At 36.2% G+C, this 25,048-nt stretch overlaps 1 protein-coding gene across 10 annotated transcripts in view; it reads left to right on the top strand.

Moving 5' to 3' along the window:
- LOC150104358 (intermembrane lipid transfer protein VPS13A-like) overlaps positions 1–25,048 on the top strand; it is a 2,072,875-nt gene that overhangs the window by 916,679 nt on the left and 1,131,148 nt on the right. For all 10 annotated transcript variants that reach the window (XM_090396324.1, XM_090396319.1, XM_090396320.1 and 7 more), the window contains one exon: positions 18,949–19,145. In XM_090396324.1, coding sequence (XP_090252450.1) covers positions 18,949–19,145 — 197 coding nt within the window. The remainder of the gene's footprint in view (positions 1–18,948; positions 19,146–25,048) is intronic.

Below are 25,048 nucleotides of genomic sequence, written 5' to 3'. Positions count from 1 at the left end.
TGAAGTAACTGTATTTCAGACTATAGGATGTTGTGATCTGTATCTATTCCATGCTACAGTTGAAAGCATGTAGGCATTTTGATTGGAAAGACCTGGCTTCATTCACATCGAGGAAGTAAGAACAATTTTAAAGGTATTTTAATTTTAATTTAGTCCCCAGGATTTAAAGGGGATACATTAACTGTGGAGAGGGTACAGAGGCAGATAACAAAAATGGGTTCAGGACTGTACAATGTTAGTTATGAGGATCGGCTGAGGGAATGTGGACTGCAGAGTTTGGTAGATAGAAGAAGAAGAGGTCATATGATTGAGACTTTTAAACTGTTGAGAGGTAGTTACAGGGTTGCCACTGGGGATTCTTTTGCTTGGTGTATGGCAGGAAGGAAGCAAGAAGGTAGAATAGCTATGACAAGGGGCCATCCCTGGAAGTTACGAAAGGAAGCTGTGAGCAAGAGGGTGAGGAGTGGTTTCTTTGCATGGAGGGTGGTTGAACTGTGGAATGCATTGCCTGATAAGAGTGGTGAGAGCAAGAACAGTCAGTGAGTTCAAGGAGTGGTATGATAGACTTTGTGTTTCCTAGGAAGGACTCCCATGATGAGTCTCTTGACTCCATGAAGGCCTGAATAATATGAGTTGCCCCAGTCCTGAAGATACTTTAGGTGCACACTTTGTTTGCTTACACTTGGATAAAGGATTAAACTAAATATATAATTTATGTTCTTTCTTTTTTTGTGGTTATATCAGTTGCTTAAATATCATTTTTGTTCTAGGTGTTTATCAGAACTTTGTAGCAGCCCCCTGCACACTAGTAATCACCTGTCACCCACCAAATATGGTCTATAAGTTTTAGACCGAAATATCTCTCCTTCTAAACAAATAAACAGTATTACCTATTCCTTGTGTTTTCTGATAAATAAATAATATTGTTGATAAAAAGAAAATTGGCCACTAAATTGTAATCTTAAAAAATCTAGAAATGGGTTCTGAGATGCCAGAACCCATTTATGATTGATTTCTTGATAGGTGGAGGTATCTTGTAAAATAAAAGGCAGGTTACTTTTCTCTCATAGTCAGTCTTATCCATGATCTGACTATGAGAGAAAAGTAATCTGCCTTTTACAAGATACCTCCACCTATCAAGAAATCAATCATAATCCTACAAATTCACAAATTAAACAATTAAATAAGTTGCTTGATGAAGTTATCAGTTGCGATCAAAATTGCATGGATAAACTGCACACTCTAATAGATTTAGTTTAATCCTTTATCCCAGTGAGAGCAAACAAAGTTTGCGCCTGAAAATATCTTCAGGACTAAATATAGTGTTGTACTATCATTTAGTCCTGAAGATATTTTCAGGCGCAAACTTTGTTTGCTCTCACTGGGATAAAGGATTAAACTAAATCTATTATAGTCTAACCTAGTGATAAATAAATTTTCAAAAACTGCACACTCATTTTGGAAGAACTCCTCGCTAATATGGCCTCCCAAAAATCCATAAAGAAGGTTATCCAGTAAGACCTATTGTGAATTGTATTGACTCTCCCACTTATCGAATTGCTAAATTTTTGTCACGTTCATTAACTGCTCTTACTGGACATTCTAGATCATTCATCAAAAATTCGACACATTTTCTTGAATAAATCAAGGATGTTCAAATCAAAGAGTCTGACTTGTTAGTCAGTTTTGATATTGTTTCCCTTTTTGCCAATATTCCATTAGCTGACACTATCACTTACTATATGATGATTACCCTCCGGATATTGTAAAGATTTTTGAATTTGTTATACATTCAGGATATATCAGCTGGAAAAACAAGATCTACAAACAAGTTGAATGTACTATCATGGTAGGCTTCTGTTTCCACCTTTGACAAACTATTTTTTGAAACATCTGGAAGACATCTTTGGTTTCGTTATGTCAATGATGTCTTTGCTATTTGATCACATGCTGAAGAGGAACTTACCACATTTCTACAACTGATAAATAGCCGTCACCCATGCATTCAGTTCACCATGGAAAAAGAAAAGTCTGGTAGTTTATGATTCTTGGACATCCTCCTTACATGCATATCCTCTGGTACTTTGTCAACAACTGTCTATCGAAAACCTACCTTTACTGGCAGATACATTCATCAAAAATCTGCTCATCACACCTCTCAAAAAATCAGCATTATCAAATCTTTAATTATTAGAGCACATAAAGTGTGCTCCTCCTCATTAAGCTTACAACAAGAACTTTTCACTATAAAAAAGTTAATAGAATCTAATGGTTACAACCCTAATCAAATCCAGCAGATAATTGACTTCTATGTTCCAACACCTCAGGATTCTTCACCAGACCCCAGAGTTCCAATCCCTTATATTTCAGGCATCTCAGAACGTATTGGCAGAATTTTGAAGAAGTATCATCTTATTCCCACATATTTTCCTATCAAAAAAATTTCTCACTTGTTGCCATCTACAAAAGACAAACTTCATTCTCTTCAAATCCTAGTGATCAGTCCAGAGCACAGAAATGCAGATGTAATCTTATTAAAGCTTTAAAAAATGAAATCACCATCCTTGTATCTCTTGTGATCAATGTCTTCTCAATATTGCAGAAATAGTTTTAATAATTTTTTTTATTTCATCATTAAAATATTAAGTTTTTAACTGCATTCGGTGTGTTTTTAGTGGTTTTAGATGTGTATTCTTTAAACCTTTGAACAGAATTTGTGAAAGTATAAACCATATCATTGACAGTAGATCACAATAACTTGAATGTAATCATCCATATATATGGAATATTTTGGAAATCTTAACATTGTCTTTATCTCTTTTGTCATCTGCTCATGCAGCTGACATAAAATAATTTTGGTATAAAACATTTTAGCAGCATTTGGTTAATAAGCATTACTACTTTTTATATCTGTAGATATCTAGTCATATATATATATATATATATATATATCACCCAAGCCTAATATATAACATGTCAGAACTACACAATCAAAATACTGGGAAACAGTATGATGTACTGGTAAACTCTTCACATAGAGGAAGAGTATTATACCAGACATAAACTAGATGGCAGCTAGCATTCTTTTATACACTCCTAAAATTCTTACACCATCTAAAGACTTCCTCTGCAGTATAAATCAACAGCTACATCTTTTCTTTGGAACAAAAGAAACTGGAAATCCTCCTTAGCATCCTGGAAGCTAGCTACTCCATAAAGGTGATCAGGGCTTAGTTTCTGTTGTAAACAAAATTACTTCCTTCAGAATCATCTTATTCCTCAAGATCTTGCAGCATGAAACAAACCTGTTCACCTATTCTAGGATATATATATATATTCTTCAAAAAGTTACCAGAGGTCTCCAACTATCCACAATTCTCAGAATAGCTAAAACACCAATACCTTACCAACTATCAAGCTTTTATCAAGATGTTCTCCAGTACTGGAAAGTCAAAGATTAAAAGGATCATCCCTGTTACCTGATATTGTTACAACTAGATATTGTCTTCTCTTCCATGCATGGAACTAGACAGGTATCAGAATGATTGCATATATTCTATTGAAGAATTTCAAGTGGGAAACCCTTGAACAGCTGCCAAGAAAAATCTGAAGGCAAAATCAGAGTACCAACAAGTGAAAACTAGCAATCACAAAAGCCGTTCCATATCTGACAACAGTTCAAGGCATCTAAATCCCCACCAGCTATTTACAGATGCCCATACCTACTTTCCAATGCATTGCTGAGCAGCTGTCTACCCTGTCCCACTCACCAAATATAAAAAAATCTACCCCTTGATGATGTCACTGAATCCAGTTCTCCCACCTACACCACCCCTCCACAACTATGTTTGCTATTCAACTTCCAGTGGAACCTTCCTTATGAGACAGCAAGCATCAAAACAGATGCAGAAATCCATTGGATTTCTTCATCTGCTTTGATGCTTGCAGAAACTCTTTGATGCTCTTTTTCAACATCTTGCCAATGTGAAAGCATGCTACAAACATTCAAACTCATCAACTCAGATCACTGCATTTACTGCTACACACTTGAAACACTGGAACACACATACCTTACCTGCCTTGTAAATCCAACTGTGATTATATATGCCCTAGACACTTAACTTCAGTGTATAGGGCATATCTGAACTTCAGCATCAAGGGATATACAGTTCTTAGGAAGGATAGAGAGGAAAGAGCAGGTGGCAGGCTTGCTATCCTTTTGAAGACCCCAAAAATCAAATTCAAAGAAATCACTTGAGCCTCCTTCAAACTGTTATTATTTAAATATTGATTTAGAGTGATTTCTTTGAATTTGATTTCTGGGGTCTTCAAATAGAATGGTTTGGGGTCTACCAAACCATTCTATTTCAATCATAAACGTCTACCACCCCCAATAATACAAATATATATACAGACATCATTGAAAAGCTAAGCAAAGCTCCAACTGATTCAAAAATCATACTTGGTGACCTAAATGCGAAAAGCCCAACGTGGGGCTCCCCCGATTTAGACCATAAAGGTCAACAATTGGAAGACCTTTTACAGATTTGGAACTCGCAACAATTAACAATGGACAGAGCACCTATCTCTCTAAAACTATGGGAACTGAATCTGCTATTGACATCACAGCTATTAATTATAGCATTGCATCAAGTGCACAATGGAAAATTTTGGGAAATGCCATCAGTGACCACAGAACTGAGAGGAGACCTCTACATAGCCTTTAAAGGAATGCGGAGAACCGACCAGGGCTTCTGACCTAATGTCCAATCCTCAACTTCTCGTGGTGCACCCTGTTGGGTATCTACTTGGATACTGAATGAATGAGGATGGGCTGGCAATTTGGGATTTAGCCGACCAAATTGTATTCTTATTGGTTAAACCAAAATAAAAAATGATGGTACAACATGACAAAATTTCATGCCGGCTGGGGCGTCGCCCGGTTAAACAAGGCCCCCGTTGTTTTCGCCAGGGAACCAGGGCGAACAGCGAAAAGTCAGCTACTGGAACAAATCTGAAAACAAACCCCAACTCAACATCACCAGAGTTAAAGATCGGTACTATCAACGTAAGAAGACTGAAAGGCAAAGAAATGGAGTTAGCTGAGGAATTAGATAAGTACCAGATCAACATAATAGGGGTGACTGAAACAAAAAAGACCAAAACTGGTGAGATCTTTCTGAGCAATAAATACAAAATGTTATATTCAGGCAATGACAATCAAGGAAAAGAAGGAGTAGCCATAGTATTCAACACAAAATACGAGGCTAATCTTCTTGAATGGCAGTCAGTCTCAAGTAAAGTAATGTGGGCAAATATGAGAATGGGGAACTGGACAATGAGACTTATTTGTGCCTATGGTCCCACAGAAGGTTCTGCTAAGGTAGAAGTGGAGGAATTTTTTGAGGCTTTAGAAAAGCAGCTGACACAATTAAAAAGGAAAAGTTGGTCCTTGTTGGGGATCTAAATAGCAGAGAAGGAAATGATTGTGAGACATACAAAAATATTTTGGGAAAATTTGGAGAAAAGAGCAAAGCTAATAATAATGGCAAATATCTGTTGGATTTCTGCTCAGCACATGGACTGGTTATTACTAACACCATGTTCCAACATAAAAATGTGCACAAATTCACATGGAGAGAGGAGGCTAGGAATAAGAAAAGTCTCATTGACTATGTTATTGTTGATAGTGATGTTTTCTACCTGGTGCAGGACACCAGAGTGTACAGAGGATTTGAAATTGGAAGTGATCACTATTTAGTCTTGAGCAGAATAAAATTGAATTTCATATTGAAAAGAATAACATGTAAGAAAGTTTTAAAGCGAATGAAAGTTGACCAGCTCTCAGATGTGAACTGTAGACAAAGATTATTGAAGAAAAAAAGAATCAGTTTGAGAACAGGAATCAAACCTTGGAGAATCAGTGGCAAACTCTGAAGAAAACATTGATTGATTCTGCCAGAGAGGCATGTGATGAGGTTGTCTGCAAGGATAAAAAAATCAGAACTCCCTGGTGGACACAGGAAGTTAAAGAGGCAGTGAAGGAAAAGAAGAAAGCATATCAAAAGTTCCTGTCAAATAAGTCAGCTTGTGCTCTTAGAAAATATAGAGAGAAATGCAAGAATGCTAAACACTGTGTAAAACTAGCTAAACAAAAGTCATGGGAGGACTTTGGCAAGAATATAGAAAATAAATATCAAGAAGGTGGCAAAATATTCTGGAGGTTGTTGAAGAAGCTTAGGAATGGAGGAAAGAGTGTGGTAAAAGGAATTAGAGATGATAAAGGTGACATGAAAACAGGAGAAAAATATATCCTTGAAGTATGGAGTAATTACTTTGAAAAACTGCTAAATGAAACAAGCAGTGATGACAGCACAGTGGTAAAAACACTGACCAGGCATGCAGGCAGGAATACATATCCATATCCATATTTTCTACTTGAAGTAGAAAAAGCCATCAAAGGCTTGAAATGTGGAAAGTCAGCTGGAGTAGATGATATTCAACCAGAAATGCTGAAGTATGGTGGTATAAGAGTCTTACAGTGGCTGCACTGCATAGTTCAGAAAGCCTGGACAGAGGGACAAATTCCCAATGATTGGAGTAGAGCTCTCATAGTACCCATATATAAAAAGGGAAATAAAACTGAATGTGAAAATTACTGAGGTATTTCCCTACTGAGTGTTCCTGGCAAAATCTATGCAAGTATACTTGAGAAACGGTTGAGAAGAATTGTGGAAGAAATGCTTGGTGAAGAACAAGCTGGATTCAGGCTAAACAGAGGCTGTCAGGATCAGATCTTCACTTTAAGACAAATAGTCGAGAAAGCATGGGAATATAACAAAGATCTGTATTTAAGTTTTGTCGATTTGGAAAAGGCATATGACAAGGTGCCAAGAGAGAAGCTATTCAATACGCTGCAGTTATATGGTGTCAATGGGACATTATATCAAGCAATACTTAGTCTCTATTTGAGTTGTAAGTCAGCAGTTAGAATTGAAGGAAGTACAGGAAGATGGTTTAATATCAAATCTGGTGTGAGACAAGGATGTACATTATCCCCTCTGTTATTCATTATCTATATGGATCACATTATGAAGGAAAGTGATATTAAACATGATATCAAAATTGAAGATGTTAATGTCAGCTCTTTGCTTTATGTGGATGATGTTATACTTCTAAATAAATCCGCAACAAGTCTGCAAGATTCTCTGACTAAATTGAATAGCTGTTGTAATAGATATGGTATGAAGGTCAGCAATAAAAAGACAAAGACAATGAAAATAGGCAGAATCATTGAAAATGTCAACTGTGTTGTGAATGGAGAACCTGTTGAACAAGTAAAACATTTCAGCTACTTAGGCACGATTTTTACTGAAGATGGTAAAATAAATATAGAAATAGACAACAGAATCAGCAAAGCTGGTATGGTGGGAAGGCAATTGAATAAATTCATATGGAATAAGAGAGAAATTAGTCGGAACACTAAATTAGCTGTATACAAGACAGTGTTCAAATCAGTTTTAACTTATGGATCTGAGAGCTGGGTCAGAAGTAAAACACTTGACCAAAGACTAGAGACCGCAGATATGAGAGTCCTGAGAAAGATTATAGGCATGAATAGATGGCAACAATAGTAATATCATATTAAAAACGAGGATATTAGGAAAGAACTTGACATTGTCTGCATCCAGGAATGCGTTAGCAGAGCTAATCTCAGGTGGTATGGTCACCTAAACAGAATGGACGAGGAAAGATTAGCATAACAAGTGTTCTCTGCCAGGTTAGCAGCAAAACGACCCAGAGGAAGACTAAGATATAGGTGGATTGATACAATGCCTTAGACGATAGAAATATATGATCTGATAATGTTGGAGTCTTGACAAGTAACAGACTGATTTGGAGGAAAATTGTCGATAGGAAGTTAGTAATGATATAATTTTTTTCATGTAGTACTATCGTATCCTGTACACCCCATGTGGGTACATGGCAGGAATTTGATGATGATGATGAACTTCAAGATTGATCAAGAACAGCAAATCAAAAGGACATGGAATTTCAGAAAAGCCAACTGGACAAGGTTTACTCAAATCTTGGAGAGCCTCTGTCAAGATGAACCTGTCTCTGGAAACCTTGACAGAAAATTATAAATCCTTACTTCACACATCAATAAAGCTGCCAAAGCAACAATACCAAGAGGCAAATGGAAAAATACCTGGATACCATACTGGAAAAATCACAATATTGATTCAATGAATGCAGAATCCAGAAAGAAATTAATGAACATAACACACAAAATAGAGCAGGAAATTTGGAAGTGCAAACAAGAGAAACGGGAAGAGCTTTGCAGTAACCTGGACCCAAGAAAAGACATCCAACACTGGAACGTTATTATTATATTGTTGTCTAGGAATTCTTCCTAGACAACAATATCAAAGAAGAGAACCAACAGAAAACAAACTTCATCATAAATGCTGGGAAACAAGCTCAAGAAATTGCAAGCACACTGGCAAAAACCCATTCAAACAACTCCAAACTTTAGTATAACAGAAAGGATAAGACGCTCAATAAACTCACAAGTAAAATACTTAAACAAGCAAGAACATACCAAACCAATGACATCTTCTCCGAACAATTTACACTAAGTGAACTAAATTCATCAGTTGAGAAAACTGCACCTAATAAATCTCCTGATAATGATCTTATCTTTGGTCATATGGTTAAACACTTTGGCAAAATTGCCAAATAACAACTTCTGGACATTTGCAATATCTCTTGGTGAACAAGCAAACTTCCAAAAGAATGGAAAAAATCAGTTATTGTACTACCCATCCTGAAACTGAACAAAAATGTGCTGCAGAATGTCAAAGCTATCGACTTATCACATTAACTAGCATACTCTGTAAAATTACTGAAAGAATCATACACTCCAGGCTCATGCACTGGCTGACAAAAAATAAGAAAATTAACTACTACCAAAACTGCCTATAGAGCCCGTCATTCAACAACAGATCAATTATTTCACTTCTGCCAAACAATAATATTCTAATTTCAGGAAAAACCAACAAATAAGACAACTGCCATATTCCTTGATATGACTGCTGCTTTCGATCGTGTTTGGATCAAAAAATTAATACAAGAAGTACATGATATTAGAATTAGAGGAAACGCTTTAATCTGGATTGCTGATTTCATTAGAGGAAGAAAGGTTATAATCAATGCAGCAATATCAAGAGAGCAGAGAACCTGGGCTGGTGTTCCCCAGGGTTCAGTACTCAGTCCCTTACTATTCCTTTTATATGTCAATAACATTCATCCCCACCTTACAGAAGACACAAAAGTAGCTTGCTATGCAGATCATATAGCCATCTGGGATCTGGCACACTAGTGCTAAAATCAAAGAATCAGAGGAGGCCCTTGCCTTAATGCATAGCATTACACATATCCGCAATGAGATGTGCTTTGCATAATGGAGATACTGAGATGGAGTAATGATAGCTTTCTCCAACTTTGCCACGAGTTGCCTTGGTGTTGCACCACCTTAGCTCAGTCCTGAAGATGCTTTCAGGTGCAAACTTTGTTTGCTCACACTTGGATAAAGGATTAAACTAAACTTATTATAGTCTAACCAAATGAAAAATAAACTCTCAACTTCGAAACAAATCATTGAGAGGATTAGAAAAATGGTCAGATGAACCTAAACTCAAAATTAACCCAGACAAAACAAAACTAAGCACCTTTAGTACAGACAGGAAAAATAGACATTCCTACAATCCCAAAGTCATGATCAACAACAAGCTAATTGAAAAAATCACAAATCCAAAATATCTCGGTATTACGCTTGATCAGGAATTACATTTTGCACCACACATCTCTAACACTTCCAACAGAGCTCTAAAAAAATTAAATATACTGAAACGTTTTTGTGGAACAAATTGGAGTGCAAAGCCAAAAATCCTCAAAACTACTTACACTACACTAATAAGGCCAATAATGGAATATGCAGCACCTATCTGGTCACCTTCGGCCTCATTGGTAAAAGAAAAATTAGACAAAATACAAGCAAAAGCATCCAAGATTATCATTGGTGCAGTCTCATCCACTGACAACTGATGCTGCCAGTGGATGTATAGGCTTGACCTGCTGGAGGACAGATGAAAATTTGCCACCATAAAATTCATAAGTAATATCAGAAGCTACTAAAGTGATCATATATTCCTAAAAACTTATGAACATTGGAATCAAAAATGCAAACTTCACAGATCATCAACTTTACAATATGATGACACTATCAGGAAGGAAATAGGTCTTGATCAGCTAAATGACCACATAAACAAAGAACCTCTATTTTCCATTCCTTTACCTCCAAATACCTCCATAAATCTAAACCTTACCAAACTCTGTACAAAAAAAGAATAAAAAGAAATGCTCAAAGAAAAAGGCCTAAATATTATCAACCTTCTTTCATCCTCCAAACAGGTTATTTGTTATACTGATGGATCATCAGACACCAATATGATGAATGGAGGCGCTGGTGTTCTCCTTCTACTCCCGAAAGGTGAAAAACTTCCAATAAAAGTTGGATCTGGGAGAATCGCTTCCAATTTTACCAGCGAACTTTATGCAATAAATAAAGCACTCGAAGCCTACTTAAAATTATCACCATCTCAACAATCTGAGGGAATTATAATTTACAGTGACTCTAAGATCTGCTATGGAAGCAATCAAAAATGGCAATACCAAGCTCACACCCATAAACTCTTAAATCAACTAAAGTGTTTAAGAAAAAGTTGCATTTTACAATGGATTCCTGCTCATGTAGGCATTGATTACAATGAAGCAGCTGATAAATTAGCAAAAGAGGCCACAGAACTCAACCAAGAAACTCACATGATAACTCTTGCTGATGCTAACGCACTAGCAAAAGCTAAACTGATTCCACTGAAATCAGTGATACAACATCAAATTCCCAAAATCAATGCTGACAGAAAAACCTCCACCACAATAGCAAGACTACGAACAGGACATTATAGAGGAATGAAAATCAATACAGATGATACGAGAACATATAGAAACTGCAACAACTGCTCCAATACTGAACTGACACCAACTCACATCTTTACCTGTCCAGCAATTACAGCAGCCTTGCAAGAAATAGATCCTAATCCTGAACAACAGCTCTATACAAACAAAATCATTGACATAGCCAAAGCAATTCAAGGAGTACATGGAAACATCTAAGACTCTTCAAAGGACAAGACAACAACAGCAACTGCCTCTACTACCTGCAATCAGTCACCCAACCTCGAAGCCTACTAGCATCTACTTTACACAGACTGCAGTAGACAGAATTTGCAACTACTTCTACATCGCTGCAAAAGCCACTGTCTACAGTTTTCTAAACCTAAACCTCACGAGAAATAACAATCATCATCCATCACCCAACCATTTCATGGAAAACACCGAGTGGAGCCTATGACAAAAACTGTATAGCAGACTACTTCTAAAATACCACTGCATAGAGAACTTTATCCCAGTTTGCATAAGAATGGAAAACATTGATATCTTTTTCAACATCAAAGAAAGGAATATGAATATTCTTACTAGCATATCCACTCCAACCACTAAGAAAAGAACTGGAAAATATTCGATAATGGTTAGGGATTTTGTGTGGTGAGGAGGTTGAAGACTTGTTACATTAAGAATGATTTCTGTTATTTGGTCAGAGCAGGCATTTCATTTAGACCTGCTGAAATAGATCATTTAAAATATAAAACTTGATTTCATTAGGATAAAGCTTGATTTCATCAGGCCTAATGAATGGCAAAGGATATGAATCTTAGATTGGCTAAATTGAAGGTTAAACTAATATAAGATATTAATTAATATTAGTCTTGTATTTATATTATTATTACGATTCGGGATCTCTATGGAGTCACAAGATTCATGGAGAGAGGCCCACTCTAGAAATCAGTCTATTGTAAAACTCCTCGAACTCATTATCATTATTATTACTTGTGACACCTCCAAGGAGTCCATAGACTCATTGCGGGAGGACACCTATTGTACAAGCCTCTGTCTCCACACTAACACCGAACTCCTACTACCAATCATCTACATCAGTGCCATCCACTGCCCACCACAGCCTAGTATTTTTTCTCAGTAAGTTACGTGTATTCTGAAGGCTGATTTGTCTGTATGTGGGATGAAAAACCCGAGTTTTCAGGAGAAAAAACCCTGCTACCTCTGTATGAGATACATTGACCATTCATGCTTTCACTACTCTTTGAGGCGATGCATTCCACTGTTCAATCACTCTAAATGCAAAGAAACCACTCCTTACCCTGTTGCTCTCAACTTCCTTTTGTAACTTCCAGGGATGGCCCCTTGTCCTCGCTTCTTCCCCCCTGTTCCACCAAATGAAGGAACTCTCAGTGTCAACCATATAACTACCTCTCAACAGTTTAAAAGTCTCAATCATATCATCCCTCCTTCTACCTACCAAACTCTGCAGTCCATATTCTCTCAGCCTATAACTAACATTGGACAGTCCTGGTATCATCTTTGTTATCTGCCTCTACAATGTTTTCCACAGTCAATTTATCTCCATCAAATCTGGAGACTAAATTTGAGCACAGTAGTTCAGGTATGGTCTAATCAAGCTTTTATACAATGGAATAACTTTTTTATTTTAAAGCGAATAAAAGTTGAGCAGCTCTCAGATGTGAACTGTAGACTGAAATACACAAAGATTATTGAAAATAAAATAAAAGAGTTTGAGAACAGGAATCAAACCTTGGAGATTCAGTGGCAAACTCTGAAGAAAACATTGATTGATTCTGCCAGAGAAGCATGTGGTGAGGTTGTGTGCAAGGATAAAAAAATCAGAACTCCCTGGTGGACACAGGAAGTTAAAGAGGCAGTGAAGGAAAAGAAGAAAGCATATCAAAAGTTCCTGGCAAATAAGTCAGCTTTTACTCTTCCAGAATGCAGAGACAAATGTAAGAAAGCTAAACAGTGTGTAAAACTAGCTAAACAAAAGTCATGGGAGGACTTTGGCAAGAATATGGAAAATAAATATCAAGAAGGTGGCAAAATATTCTGAAGGTTGTTGAAGAAGCTTAGGAATGGAGGAAAGAGTGCTGTAAAAGGAGTTAGAGATGATAATGGTGACATGAAAACAGGAGAAAAAGATATCCTTGAAGTATGGAGTAATTACTTTGAAAAACTGCTAAATGAAACAAGCATGACAGCATAGTGATAAAAAACACTGACCGGGCATGCAGTCAGGAATACATATCCATACCTGAAGTAGAAAAAGCCATCAATGGCTTGAAATGTGGAAAGGCAGCAGGAGTAGATGATATTCGACCAGAAATGCTGAAGTACGGTGGTATAAAAGTCTTACAGTGGCTGCACTGCATAGTTCAGAAAGCCTGGACAGAGGGACGAATTCCCGATGATTGGAGTAGAGCTCTAATAGTACCCATATATAAAAAGGGAAATAAAACTGAATGTGAGGATTACAGAAGAATTTCCCTACTGAGTGTTCCTGGCAAGATCTATGCAAGTATACTTGAGAAACGGTTGAGAAGAATTGTGGAAGAAAAGCTTGGTGAAGAACAAGCTGGATTCAGGCCAAATAGAGACTGTCAGGATCAGATCTTCACTTTACGACAAATAGTCGAGAAAGCATGGGAATATAACAAAGATCTGTATTTAAGTTTTGTCGATTTGGAAAAGGCATATGACAAGGTGCCAAGAGAGAAGCTATTCAATACGCTGCAGTTATATGGTGTCAATGGGGCATTGTATCAAGCAATACTTAGTCTCTATTTGAGTTGTAAGTCAGCAGTTAGAATTGAAGGAAGTACAGGAAGATGGTTTAATGTTAAATCTGGTGTGAGACAAGGATGTACATTATCCCCTCTGTTATTCATTATCTATATGGATCACGTTATGAAGGAAAGTGGTATTAAACCTGATATCAAAATTGGAGATGTTAATGTCAGCTCTTTGCTTTATGTGGATGATGTTATACTTCTAAATAAATCCACTACAAGTCTGCAAGATTCTCTGTCTAAATTGAATAGCTGTTGTAATAGATATGGTATGAAGGTCAGCAATAAAAAGACAAAGACCATGAAAATAGGCAATATCATTGAAAATGTCAACTGTGTTGTGAATGGAGAACCTGTGGAACAAGTAAAACATTTCAGCTACTTAGGCACAATTTTTACTGAAGATGGTAAATTAAATATAGAAATAGACAACAGAATCAGCAAAGCTGGTATGGTGGGGAGTCAACTGAATAAATTCATATGGAATAAGAGAGAAATTAGTCGGAACACTAAATTAGCTGGTTTTAACTTATGGATCTGAGAGCTGGGTCAGAAGTAAAACACTTGACCAAAGACTAGAGACCACAGATATGAGAGTCCTGAGAAAGATTAGAGGCATGAACAGATGGCATCAATGGCAATATCATATTAAAAATGAGGATATTAGGAAAGAACTTGACATTGTCAGCATCCAGGAATGCATTAGCAGAGCTAATCTCAGGTGGTATGGTCACTTAAATAGAATGGGAGAGGAAAGATTAGCAAAACAAGTGTTCTCTGCCAGGTTGGCAGGAAAACGACCCAGAGGAAGACCAAGATATAGGTGGATTGATACGGTACAAAGTGCCTTAGACGATAGAAATATAAGATCTGATAATGTTGGAGTCTTGACAAGTAACAGACTGATTTGGAGGAAAATTGTAGATAGGAAGTTAGTAAAGATGTAATTTTTTCATGTATTACTGTTATATCCTGTACACTCCTTGAGGGTACATGGCAGGAATTTGATGATGATGATGATAACTCTTTTATCTTTGCAAGTCAGCATCCTTCTCACTACTGCAGCAATCCTCTGGGTTGCTGCAATACTAAGAAGGTGGCCTGAATTTCAGGTTTCTATCAGTCATTACTCCAAGATCCCTTGCTTCCCCCACTTCCTCCAACAAAGTATGCAGCCTCTCATTGATGTATCCAAAATTTCAAAACTTTATATTTAGCTGTATTAAACTGACACTCCATTTGTTTGCCCATCTGTCCAGTTTATTCAAATCCTTTTGCAGGACTACCACATCTGCACTATTACTGATAACCCTTCCCAGCTTCACATTATCTGCACACAACTAAATATCCTCCAGGAATCCATTGACAATGTCACTGATATAAATGTTAAGCAATACAGGCCCAAAATACCGAGCCTTGTGGGACCCCACTTGTAACCGTCTACTTCCTTGATACCACTCCCTCATACACAACTCACTTATACCTATCAGATAACCAATCTTGAATACAGTTGACTAACCCGACATCTAAACCCAAGTGCTGCAACTTAAATATCAGCTTATCATGTGGTACTCTGTCAAACGCCTTTGCAAAATCCAAAAATATGGTTCTCGTTGTCTTGTCCTTTGAAGAGTCTTAGATGTTTCCGTGTGCTCCTTGTACTGCTTTGGCTATGTCTATGATTTCAAAAATATGGCAGTACTGTATATACCTTTCCCTCATCAACTGCTCTTGTCACTGTATTATAAAAGGCAATCATATTTCTAAAACAAGAGTGCCCCTTAAATCCATTCTGACTCTCACAGATAACATTACCCTCATCTTCCCAATGTTGTAAATGATCCCTCACTAATTTCTTCAAAATCTTAACAACTACTGATGAAATAAAAACTGGTCTAGTTTGACATTTGCAGTCTACTACCAACCATCCTTATGCAATGTAGTTGCATAAGGATGGTTGGTAGATGTAAGTCAATGTAGCTGTAAGTTCTTTAGCACACTCTCTCAAAACCCATGGCGAAATCCCATCCAGTCCCATTGCTTTATTGACATTCAGAGTACTCAGTATTTGAAACACACTATTTTCTTTTTACTATTATTGCACTGTCATCTACACAGATTCTGAAGACTCATCACAGCAGACCCATAATATCCACATGATCTATCATGCCTCTCCTTCAGCACAATAACAGACAAAGTGCTAACAACAGACTCTGGCAACCCATTCCATTCATTCACAATTCTCCACATAAAAAAATTCAGTCCTCACACCCCTACTGACCACACCTTTATTCAACTTCCAGGGAATGATCTCTTGTTCTGTCCCCTCTACCCAAATGGTGAAACATTTCTCCTGCATCGATCCTATAAAATTCTTTCAGAAACATAAATGTTTCTTTTCATATCCCATTTGATCTAGTTCCCATTTGTTATTATTATTATTATTATCTATCCAATTTACACCAAATTCTATTCTCTTTTTCTCTCGAGGCATACAACTTGCCTTTGCCACAAATTAATATTCCTTCACAAGTTGCCGAGCACGGATGATAACTCACCCTTCCAATTCTTCCATCCATGGAACTGCCCCCAAGCTCATTTTTTAGATTATTATAATCTCCTGTCTTATAATTCCACATACATTCCTTTCTCTTCGATACTCTTGCATGTCTATTCATCTTCCAAGTCGAAACCACATGATGACTCTCTCCAACAGGGGGCAGATATGCCATTGCAGTTATGATCAAATCTTCTGATGCTGTGACCAAATCCAAAACTCTTGAACCTCATGTTTGTTCTATTACATGTTGTCTTAGATATTTGTTTCTCAAGAATTCCAGAAATTCAATTCCCTTACTACTACATTCAATTTCCTCTTCTCAATTTATTCTGCTGTAGTTGAAGTGTTCCATAACAGTCATTTCTTTTGCACTCACCAAGCTCAGCTGCACAAACACTTCTGCTCTTCATCCTCTATGCTCCCTGGCTTATAGCAATACCCCACTAAATATCTTGTCCTGCCCACCTCCACTTCACATGATATGCTCTCAAAGCCATTAGTACCATGGAATTCCAAATCCTAATCTGAGAAAACAAAACTCATTACTTATCAGAAGCAGACCTCTGCCACCTCGTTTGCTCTTCCTATCCTGCTGAAAAATGCTATAGCTTGCTACTTCTATTCCTGTTAATATATCATTTTCCAGCAATCATGTCTAACTGATCCAACCAGTCATTGCACAAGTTGAGGCTATCAGTGCCACCAATTCTTCTCCTCTACTCCAAATACTCCTGGTATTATTAAAAATAGGCATATTGCCAGTGTTTACCTATCATTTTTCTCTTCTGATTCTGCTGGATTATGCATTGCACCATGTGATTCCCCCCTTTTCTCAAGCAACTATTCCTACAAGAGGCTACTCCAGCTACCTTTGACCCTGATAATTCTAGTTTCTGTGCATCAACACCCTGACTTGTTCAGAGAACGCCATTCTATCTAGATGCCTGCATCCTTTTTTGTTCAAATGCAAGCCGTCTCTTGCATGTAATTCCATTCTATCCTCAAATGCCCTCTAAGGAGAGGTAAGCAATATTTGTTGAAATTTCTTTGCATGTGTACTTTGCTTTGGTTGGTTACTCATGTAATCATTAGAGTAATTTTAAAAGTTATCCATAGTGTTCATGAGTGGTCATTACAATGATATGAGTTTCCACTGTGAGTAAAATCAGTTACAGGTGATTTTCTTGTTCTGATGTTCTTATGTTGTAAAATTGAAACTATATTTTGCAACATCAGAACAGATTTTTCTTCTGTTTTTTTCTTCTGTTTTGAAAAACAGAAGAAAAATCTTATTTGTGTCAAATATCTTAGTGATCATCCATGGAACTGCCCCCAAGCTCATTTTTTTGATTATTATAATCTTCTATCTTATAATTCCACATACATTCCTTTCTCTTCGATACTCTTGCATGTCTTTTTATCTTTCAAGTCAAAACCACATGATCACTCTCTCCAACAGGCAGATATGCAATTGCAGTTATGATCAGATCTTCTGATGCTGCGACCAAATCCAAAACTCTTGAACCTCATGTTTGTTCTACTACACATGAAGAATCTTATGGAAATGTATGAGTGGTAAGTGCTTCCTAACTCTCCATACAGTAATAAGCTGAGAGAATCACTTTGTGGGAAATATTCTGCTACCATTGACAAGATTTCTGTCAATGTCAAGTGGCACAGCCTCTCAAACACACTAACAAAAATGATTTCCTGGCAGGAATACCAGACTTGTACAAATGTTATATAGCATTTATCAGGCAGAACAGAGATTGTAATGAAGGTCTATAAATTATTTTGTTAAGTACAAGCATACAGTGTACAGAGTATAATTGTAACTGGTCGTATGGCATGGTAGATTCCAGACCACTATTGTATAGGAAATCATTGCTTCCCCCTTTTCCCCTGCCTGAAGATTCATGTAATGGTTTAAGAAGTTATACATGTTGTGTAACCTATGTAAATAAAATATTTATTTATATCAGTTACACAGGCAAAAATTTATCCCCAAGGAAAAAAGTTACTCATGTTGAATGGTAGATCATTTTTTTTTTTTTTTTCCTTTCTGTATTTCTCTATAACAGACATATTGCGGTGAAATATGCCTCATCATTAAATTTGATAATTGTAATCATGGTATCTAATATAGCATAATAATAATAATTTGTGGAAGCAACAGTACTTGTTCATTGATTTTTATCTTCCATTTATTAACCACAGTAAAATAAAATAATAGTTATAAACAGTTTATGATGCATAGTGAAATACTGAAAAAAAGTTAGATTGCTGCAGCAAGCAGTGGCATTTTAAATAACCTTAGTCCATGAAAAGAGCATGAGTTTGAATCACAGCAGCTTTCTTTAAATCAGCATTGGTCATAATTAAAAATTGACATACGAGCAGATTGTTGTAAAGCAAAATATCATAAAACAGGGCTTTACTGTATTTCAAATGATGCACATGTCTCTCTCTCTCTCCCCTCCCCCTCTCTTTCTCTCCATGTTTGTGTATTTATATTATTATTTTTTTCCCCTCATTATTACTCTGATGTAGGTTAAAACCCAAAGATTCCTATTCAAAAACTTTTTTTCCTGGCATTCTTCCAAATCCTACAATGCTGATATTTCATGAAGTTACAGATCCCCCTATACCTCCTGGTGCAACAAAATTTAGCATTTCAGCTCGTATTGATACTGTTCAAGTTAGATTGTGTGATACCGACTTAGAACTTTCTGATGTAAAAGTTACAGGTAAGTGAGTAAAAAAAAAATATACAAATAAATAAAACAATAAAAATAACTTGCTGATGTTATGAAAAGATTTTTTAGTGCCATTACTGTCTTTACCATTGAATAAAAATTATAAAATCTTAAGAAAAAATACTAATAAATGAACTGGTATGATTATACCTTGCATGTTTTTTTTTTCTTTGTTTATTTTATTTATTTATGCATTTTTTTTGACTCAAACCATCACAAATCATAAACCTGCAGTATTTTTATTGTATGTTGAAGCTTAGTATACATGGAATTTTTCAAAACATTTAATAAGTGAGAAGTAGTGTCACACCAGGTGCTTAAATTCATTCCTTCCCTAAAGTGATTCGCAAGTATCCATGGCATGATTCAAACCCACAGGCTTTTGATTTGAGAGCACATAGGTTAACCACTTAGCCACTCATATTGGCAATACATTCGATATTGATATGTTCACTCTAGCAGTCTTGTGTAGATAGGACTTTAGTGTCACCCACATTGATGGGCTTGGTATTTTAAGTTTTTGTGTGCATGTTACATTAATTGTTTTTGTAATCCCCGTAGATGTCCTAGTGACTAGGACGAAATATAGGAGTATTAAATTCTAATTTAATTCTTTCTGAGTGTTGTAAAAAATCCATTAAACCTCCAACATAAAATCACTCTAGCAGTATATTCTGTATTCCAAAACATTATATATTTCTGTGTTTTCAGAATCCTTAGGGCTCTGATTTATTATTACTATTATTATTATCTGACCTCCATAGAGTCCAAGGACTTGTCGCAGGAGGTCTATACTCTCTCATGCCAAAAGATCATTGAACCATGCCTTGAACCTATTCACAATTTCTGCAGTCATCACACTTTTAGGCAATGCACTACATTCACCAGTTAATCTCCATGAAAAGAACCTTCTTCTCACTCCCCTGCTCCCCCTCCTTAAACAGCTCCCATGGATGGCCTCTGGTTCTACATTTATCACACTCTACTCCATGAAAAATCTTTAATCTGGTAACAGCCCCTCTGCAACTTATATGTCACAATCATATCCCTCTATTCACTTCTAGTAACTTCTGTTCGTAAGGCTCTGTAAGTTGCATTCCCTCTCTCTCTCTTTCTCCCCTGATATCTGATATTCCATAGACATGACACTAACTATGAGTTAAGTAGACGAGCGATGATAATCAATGATATGATTGCAAGACTGTGCAAAAAAAAGAGGTCTGGAATTTATTTATGTCTGGAGTGTGTTTGAAGGCAAAAGACAGCTGTATGCAAGAGATGGGTTGCATCTGAACGTGGAAGGTCATAAGTGATTGAAGAAGTTACTGTTTTGTGAACAAGTTGAAGTAATTGGGCAGGGAAACTAAAATTGAAAAGGTTGAGTGTAAGAGGGAGAAACACTTAAGCAGTGATTGTATATTTGTTGATCCTTATTTGCAGAATAAATTGCAGAATAGAGTGGATAAATATTGGCATGAGACTACTGAAATTAGTGACATGTATATCAGTTCTAAAGCTGGTACAAGAACTAAAGGGAATCTGCAATTTTTGTATACTAATGCAAGAAGCATTCAAAATAAGAGGGAAGAATTTTTGGCATTAGTCAGTGCAATCTCACCAAAAGTTGTAGGCATTAATGAACCTTGGCTGTCAGCAGAAGATGTAGTCACTGGAATTGAATGTGATGGGTACAGTATTTTCAGGGAGGATAGAGAAGATAGAAAGGGAGGAGGAGTACTGTTGATAGCTGATGAGTTGCACACAAAGAAAGTAGTATATCAAGATGATAGACATGTGAAATAGTTCATTTGGGGTGGTCTGGTGTGAAATAGTGACCAACACAACCAAATATATAGTTGGTTGCTGCTATCGGCCAGGGGGTACAGGGGGTGATATTGAATTCATGCATCAGCAAATTAGTGCAATCAGTCCAGGGTTAGTGATTATTATGGGGGATTTTAATCATCATCATCATCATTAAATTCCTGACATGTACCCTCAAGGGGTGTACAGGATATCATACTACTTCATGAGAAATTTACCTCATTACTAACTTCCTATCTACAATTTTCCTCCAAATCAGTCTGTTACTTTTCAAGACTCCAACATCATTATCAGATCTTATATTTCTATCGTCTAAGGCACTTATGAGGGATAAAGGAGACCTTTATCCCTCATCCAGTGTAGGTCTTGCAAATGTTGTAAATAAGACTGGTTGTTCCTTGAACCAATCTGAAGTTGAAAAGAAAAATAAGGATGAAAAAGGAAAGGGAAAGAATATTGGAGAAAGTCCAAGTAGTATTAATTGTATAACTGGAGGTAAAGAGCAATTTGACAAAAGGCTGATGACAGAAGTGAAAACCCTAATTCACCGGGAAGTAAATAGGTTAAATCAGCCAATAATGGATAGTCTTAATGAGGTTGTGAGACAATTATCAGCTATTACTTTGAAGTCTCAAGAAAACCAAAACCCCACAACTGATAAAATTAATGAGATAATTAAACATGAAGTGGAAAAACAAAGTCAACCCATTTTAACTAGTCTAGATAAGGTAATTCAAGGGCTAGATAATGTTAAACAACAGATGTCTATTATCCCGCAATCTAAGACAGAGACAAAACAAAGGGATCCTCCAAAATGTTATAATTGCAACAAAGTTGGACATTATGCCAGGAATTGTTTCCATAACAAGGGAAACTACTCTAATAGCAGATGGGACTCAAAATTTGGATACATACCCCACAGAAGAAATAATAGAATTCAGAAACACCAAGCACCTAATGAAAGAATGATGAGAATTAGAGGAGATATCCTGGGCTCTAAACGTGACATCTTATTAGATACAGGATGCAATGCCTCTACCATTAGAATGGATTATTTCTTAACCAAATTATGGAAAAGTACTGCCAAGCTGAGAGAACCTGTAAGAATTAATACTCTCTCAAACTCAAGCTTCATGGCATATGAGAAACTTCATGCAAGGATATACCTACCAGAATTTGGACTATGTGTATGGCAAGATTTACTCGTTGTCCCCACTACATCCAACTTAAGCTCCCACATTATTTTAGGAACAAACTTCTTAGAAAGATATCAGTTCTCTTGTGATTTTTTTAGAAAAGAAATATCCCTAATGAACAGGAAAAAGAAGTATCAGAAGATCTGGCAATTATATGTATGATAGAACACGGACACAAAGGGAAAGGTTTTATGTACCTAATAAAAAAATTGCTCCATATAAGGTAGAGCTGTCTAAGACTGAACCAACTGTGAAGCATAGTGATACCAATTCTGATGTGCATAATCAGCCCGAAACACAACTTATCACTGATGAACCGTCACAAGTAGTACCCAAACCTGAATCAGAAGTTGCCACTAAAAATAAGTTAACAGTTGAAGTTAATTTTGCCAAAGTAATCAAACTACATCATGAAACAAATCACCAAGATGATAGACAACTGAGGATGAATGTTAGTGACAGAGAACAGAACTTCTACCCTGAAAGGACATTATCACTTTATAAGTGTAGCAATCAGAATTCTCCTTATGATAAAAACAACAAGAACTCAAGTGGAGAGATGCAGAGAAGCATATACAACTGTAATAAGAAATCCAATTATATTCAAACTAAGTGCTACTTAAGATCTTGGAAGGGAGATAAAAAGTCAGTTTTCTCCACTCATGAGTCTAGTGTGAAAATTTTATGTCTGTTTTTTGCTGATGAGTTATATTTTTAGCCATTTCTATGATTCCATCTTTCACCGTGTTTCTAGCCAAAAGCATATTTTTTATTCTTTGAATAATTTTTTTCCTTCTTTTCAAAATCTTCAAAGAGAACTGTTGCACATTTTAACCATGCCTGTTTTATATATTCCCCATCACTAAACGGTTTCCCCGTGTTTGGCAATTACATTTGAGGCAAAAAACCTAGCAGTAGTTATATTTGAATGACTGCTGATAAATTTCATTAGGGTTGTTGACTGGATATTCCTATTTTTAATTACCCGAGCAATAAATTCTTTCTGTTCTTCCTTGCTTTACTCAAGGAGCGATTTATGGTTTGTTTCATAATGCCATTTTACTGAAGACATTCTGCACACAACTGTCCCGGAACATAAAACGCATATTGCTTTATTTTCTTTATTAATCATGCCATACTCTTCAGTCCACCAGCTTTGGAACTCTCTGCTGCTTGACTGTGATAATTTTCGTTTTTTTTTTTTTTGTTTTTTTTTGCCAGCCATGTTCAGTAGAACTGTAACAAAATAATTCACAATTTAAATCAAATGCATTTTTTATAGTTTCAAAAAAAATCAACATTTTATTATATGCCTAAATTTAATTATCTTTACAATTCCCATTTATAGTAGCAAAAACAAAACAGTGCACATACGCAACAATAATGCACTTGCTGCTGCTTATTTCTGCCTACTGGCGGATGCGCAGTGCGAAATGCATAATGAACGCAGGTGCAATTAGAAAAGGGAAACGTCAGGGATTCCTAAGGATCAGTCATTCTCAATTATTTTTTCTGTAAGACTGTATTTTTATTTATTCTTACTGTATTAGAGATCCCAGTCCCAACAAACTTACCCGTAAATACCGTTCCCATTTTTTTAAAGTTCATACATTAAAATAACATAAGTATTAATATTATACAAATTAAGTGGATATTAAATCCAACATTATTTCAAAGCCGACTACAGTAACTATAGAATGTTTGTGGGAAATTTGACCAGCGAACTTATGGGAATACACCTGCCACCATACAACCAGTTGCTCTAGCAGTGCCCAACTCATAGTATTGCAGTGAGGGTGTTCCCATAAGATCTCTGGTCAAATTTTGCATGAAATGTCTATAATTTCTGTAATCGGCTTTGAAATAATGTTGGATTTAATATCTACTTCATTGATATAATTCAGTATCGCCGATATGAAGCCTTTTGGCTATTTATTTTAGTAAATAAGTATTAATAATTAATTATGGCATAATCATAAAAAATATTAATACACTCATGTATACGGTGTAGCATGTTGACAAATATAAAAGTATGCATTTAAATTAGTTATCAATCACAGGACTAATGCTACAATATTGTAGTTTCCTCAGGTTTGGTATTAAACCTTCTTTTACAAAGAATTTTATAACTGCATGATACTCAATTTATCCATTTCAGTGGATACAGAGAACACTTTTGCTTCAGATAGCTGTATAAAACAAACTACTTGATAGAATGATTTCACTTGGATACTTATGACAGATGTATCAACTTAGGGAAAAAAAAATCTTGCCGATAGTGTTGTCATCTATGGTGAAGGCCGAGAATCTTTCAGACCACTCTCATATATGAGTAAAAACAAGACTAGTGATATGGAGAAGAAAGATATTAACAATTCATATGGGATTGTCATGTGGTAGGGGGGGGGGGGCTATAGACAGTTCAGTATTGCTTCCCAAAGGAAGCAATATTAGATGGTATATACCCAGAATCAGAAGAAAAAATCATTTACGCTATCCATTCATCTAATAATCATTAGATGAATGGATAGCATCATTAAGCAGTATGCAAATAAAAAATGTTGAGAAGGGTATATTAAAAAAAAGTGATCATCAAGTTTATGAGCAATACAAGGCTCAGGCAAGAAATGTTAGTAGCATAATAAAAAAGACAATATCAAATTATGATAAAAAAAAAAATTAGCTGAGAAGTTAAAGGAAATTCTATCAATTTCACAGTGTGTGTGTCACATAAAAGGAAGAAGGATAACTGATGATGGTAGTGACATTTATTTATTTTGTATCCAAACACAAGTGGTATAGTAGTAAGTAAGTGGCACAACATTATTTACAACAAATTAGGATACATTACAAATGAGAAGAGCTTAAATTTGG

The sequence above is a fragment of the Typopeltis vanoorti genome, chromosome 8 (genome assembly GCF_054136105.1).
Source record: "Typopeltis vanoorti isolate ZY-2024b chromosome 8, IOZ_Tvanoo_1.0, whole genome shotgun sequence".
Lineage (NCBI taxonomy): Eukaryota > Metazoa > Arthropoda > Arachnida > Uropygi > Thelyphonidae > Typopeltis > Typopeltis vanoorti.
Note: the sequence above shows the minus strand (reverse complement) of the source record. Positions and strands in the feature narration are given on the sequence as shown.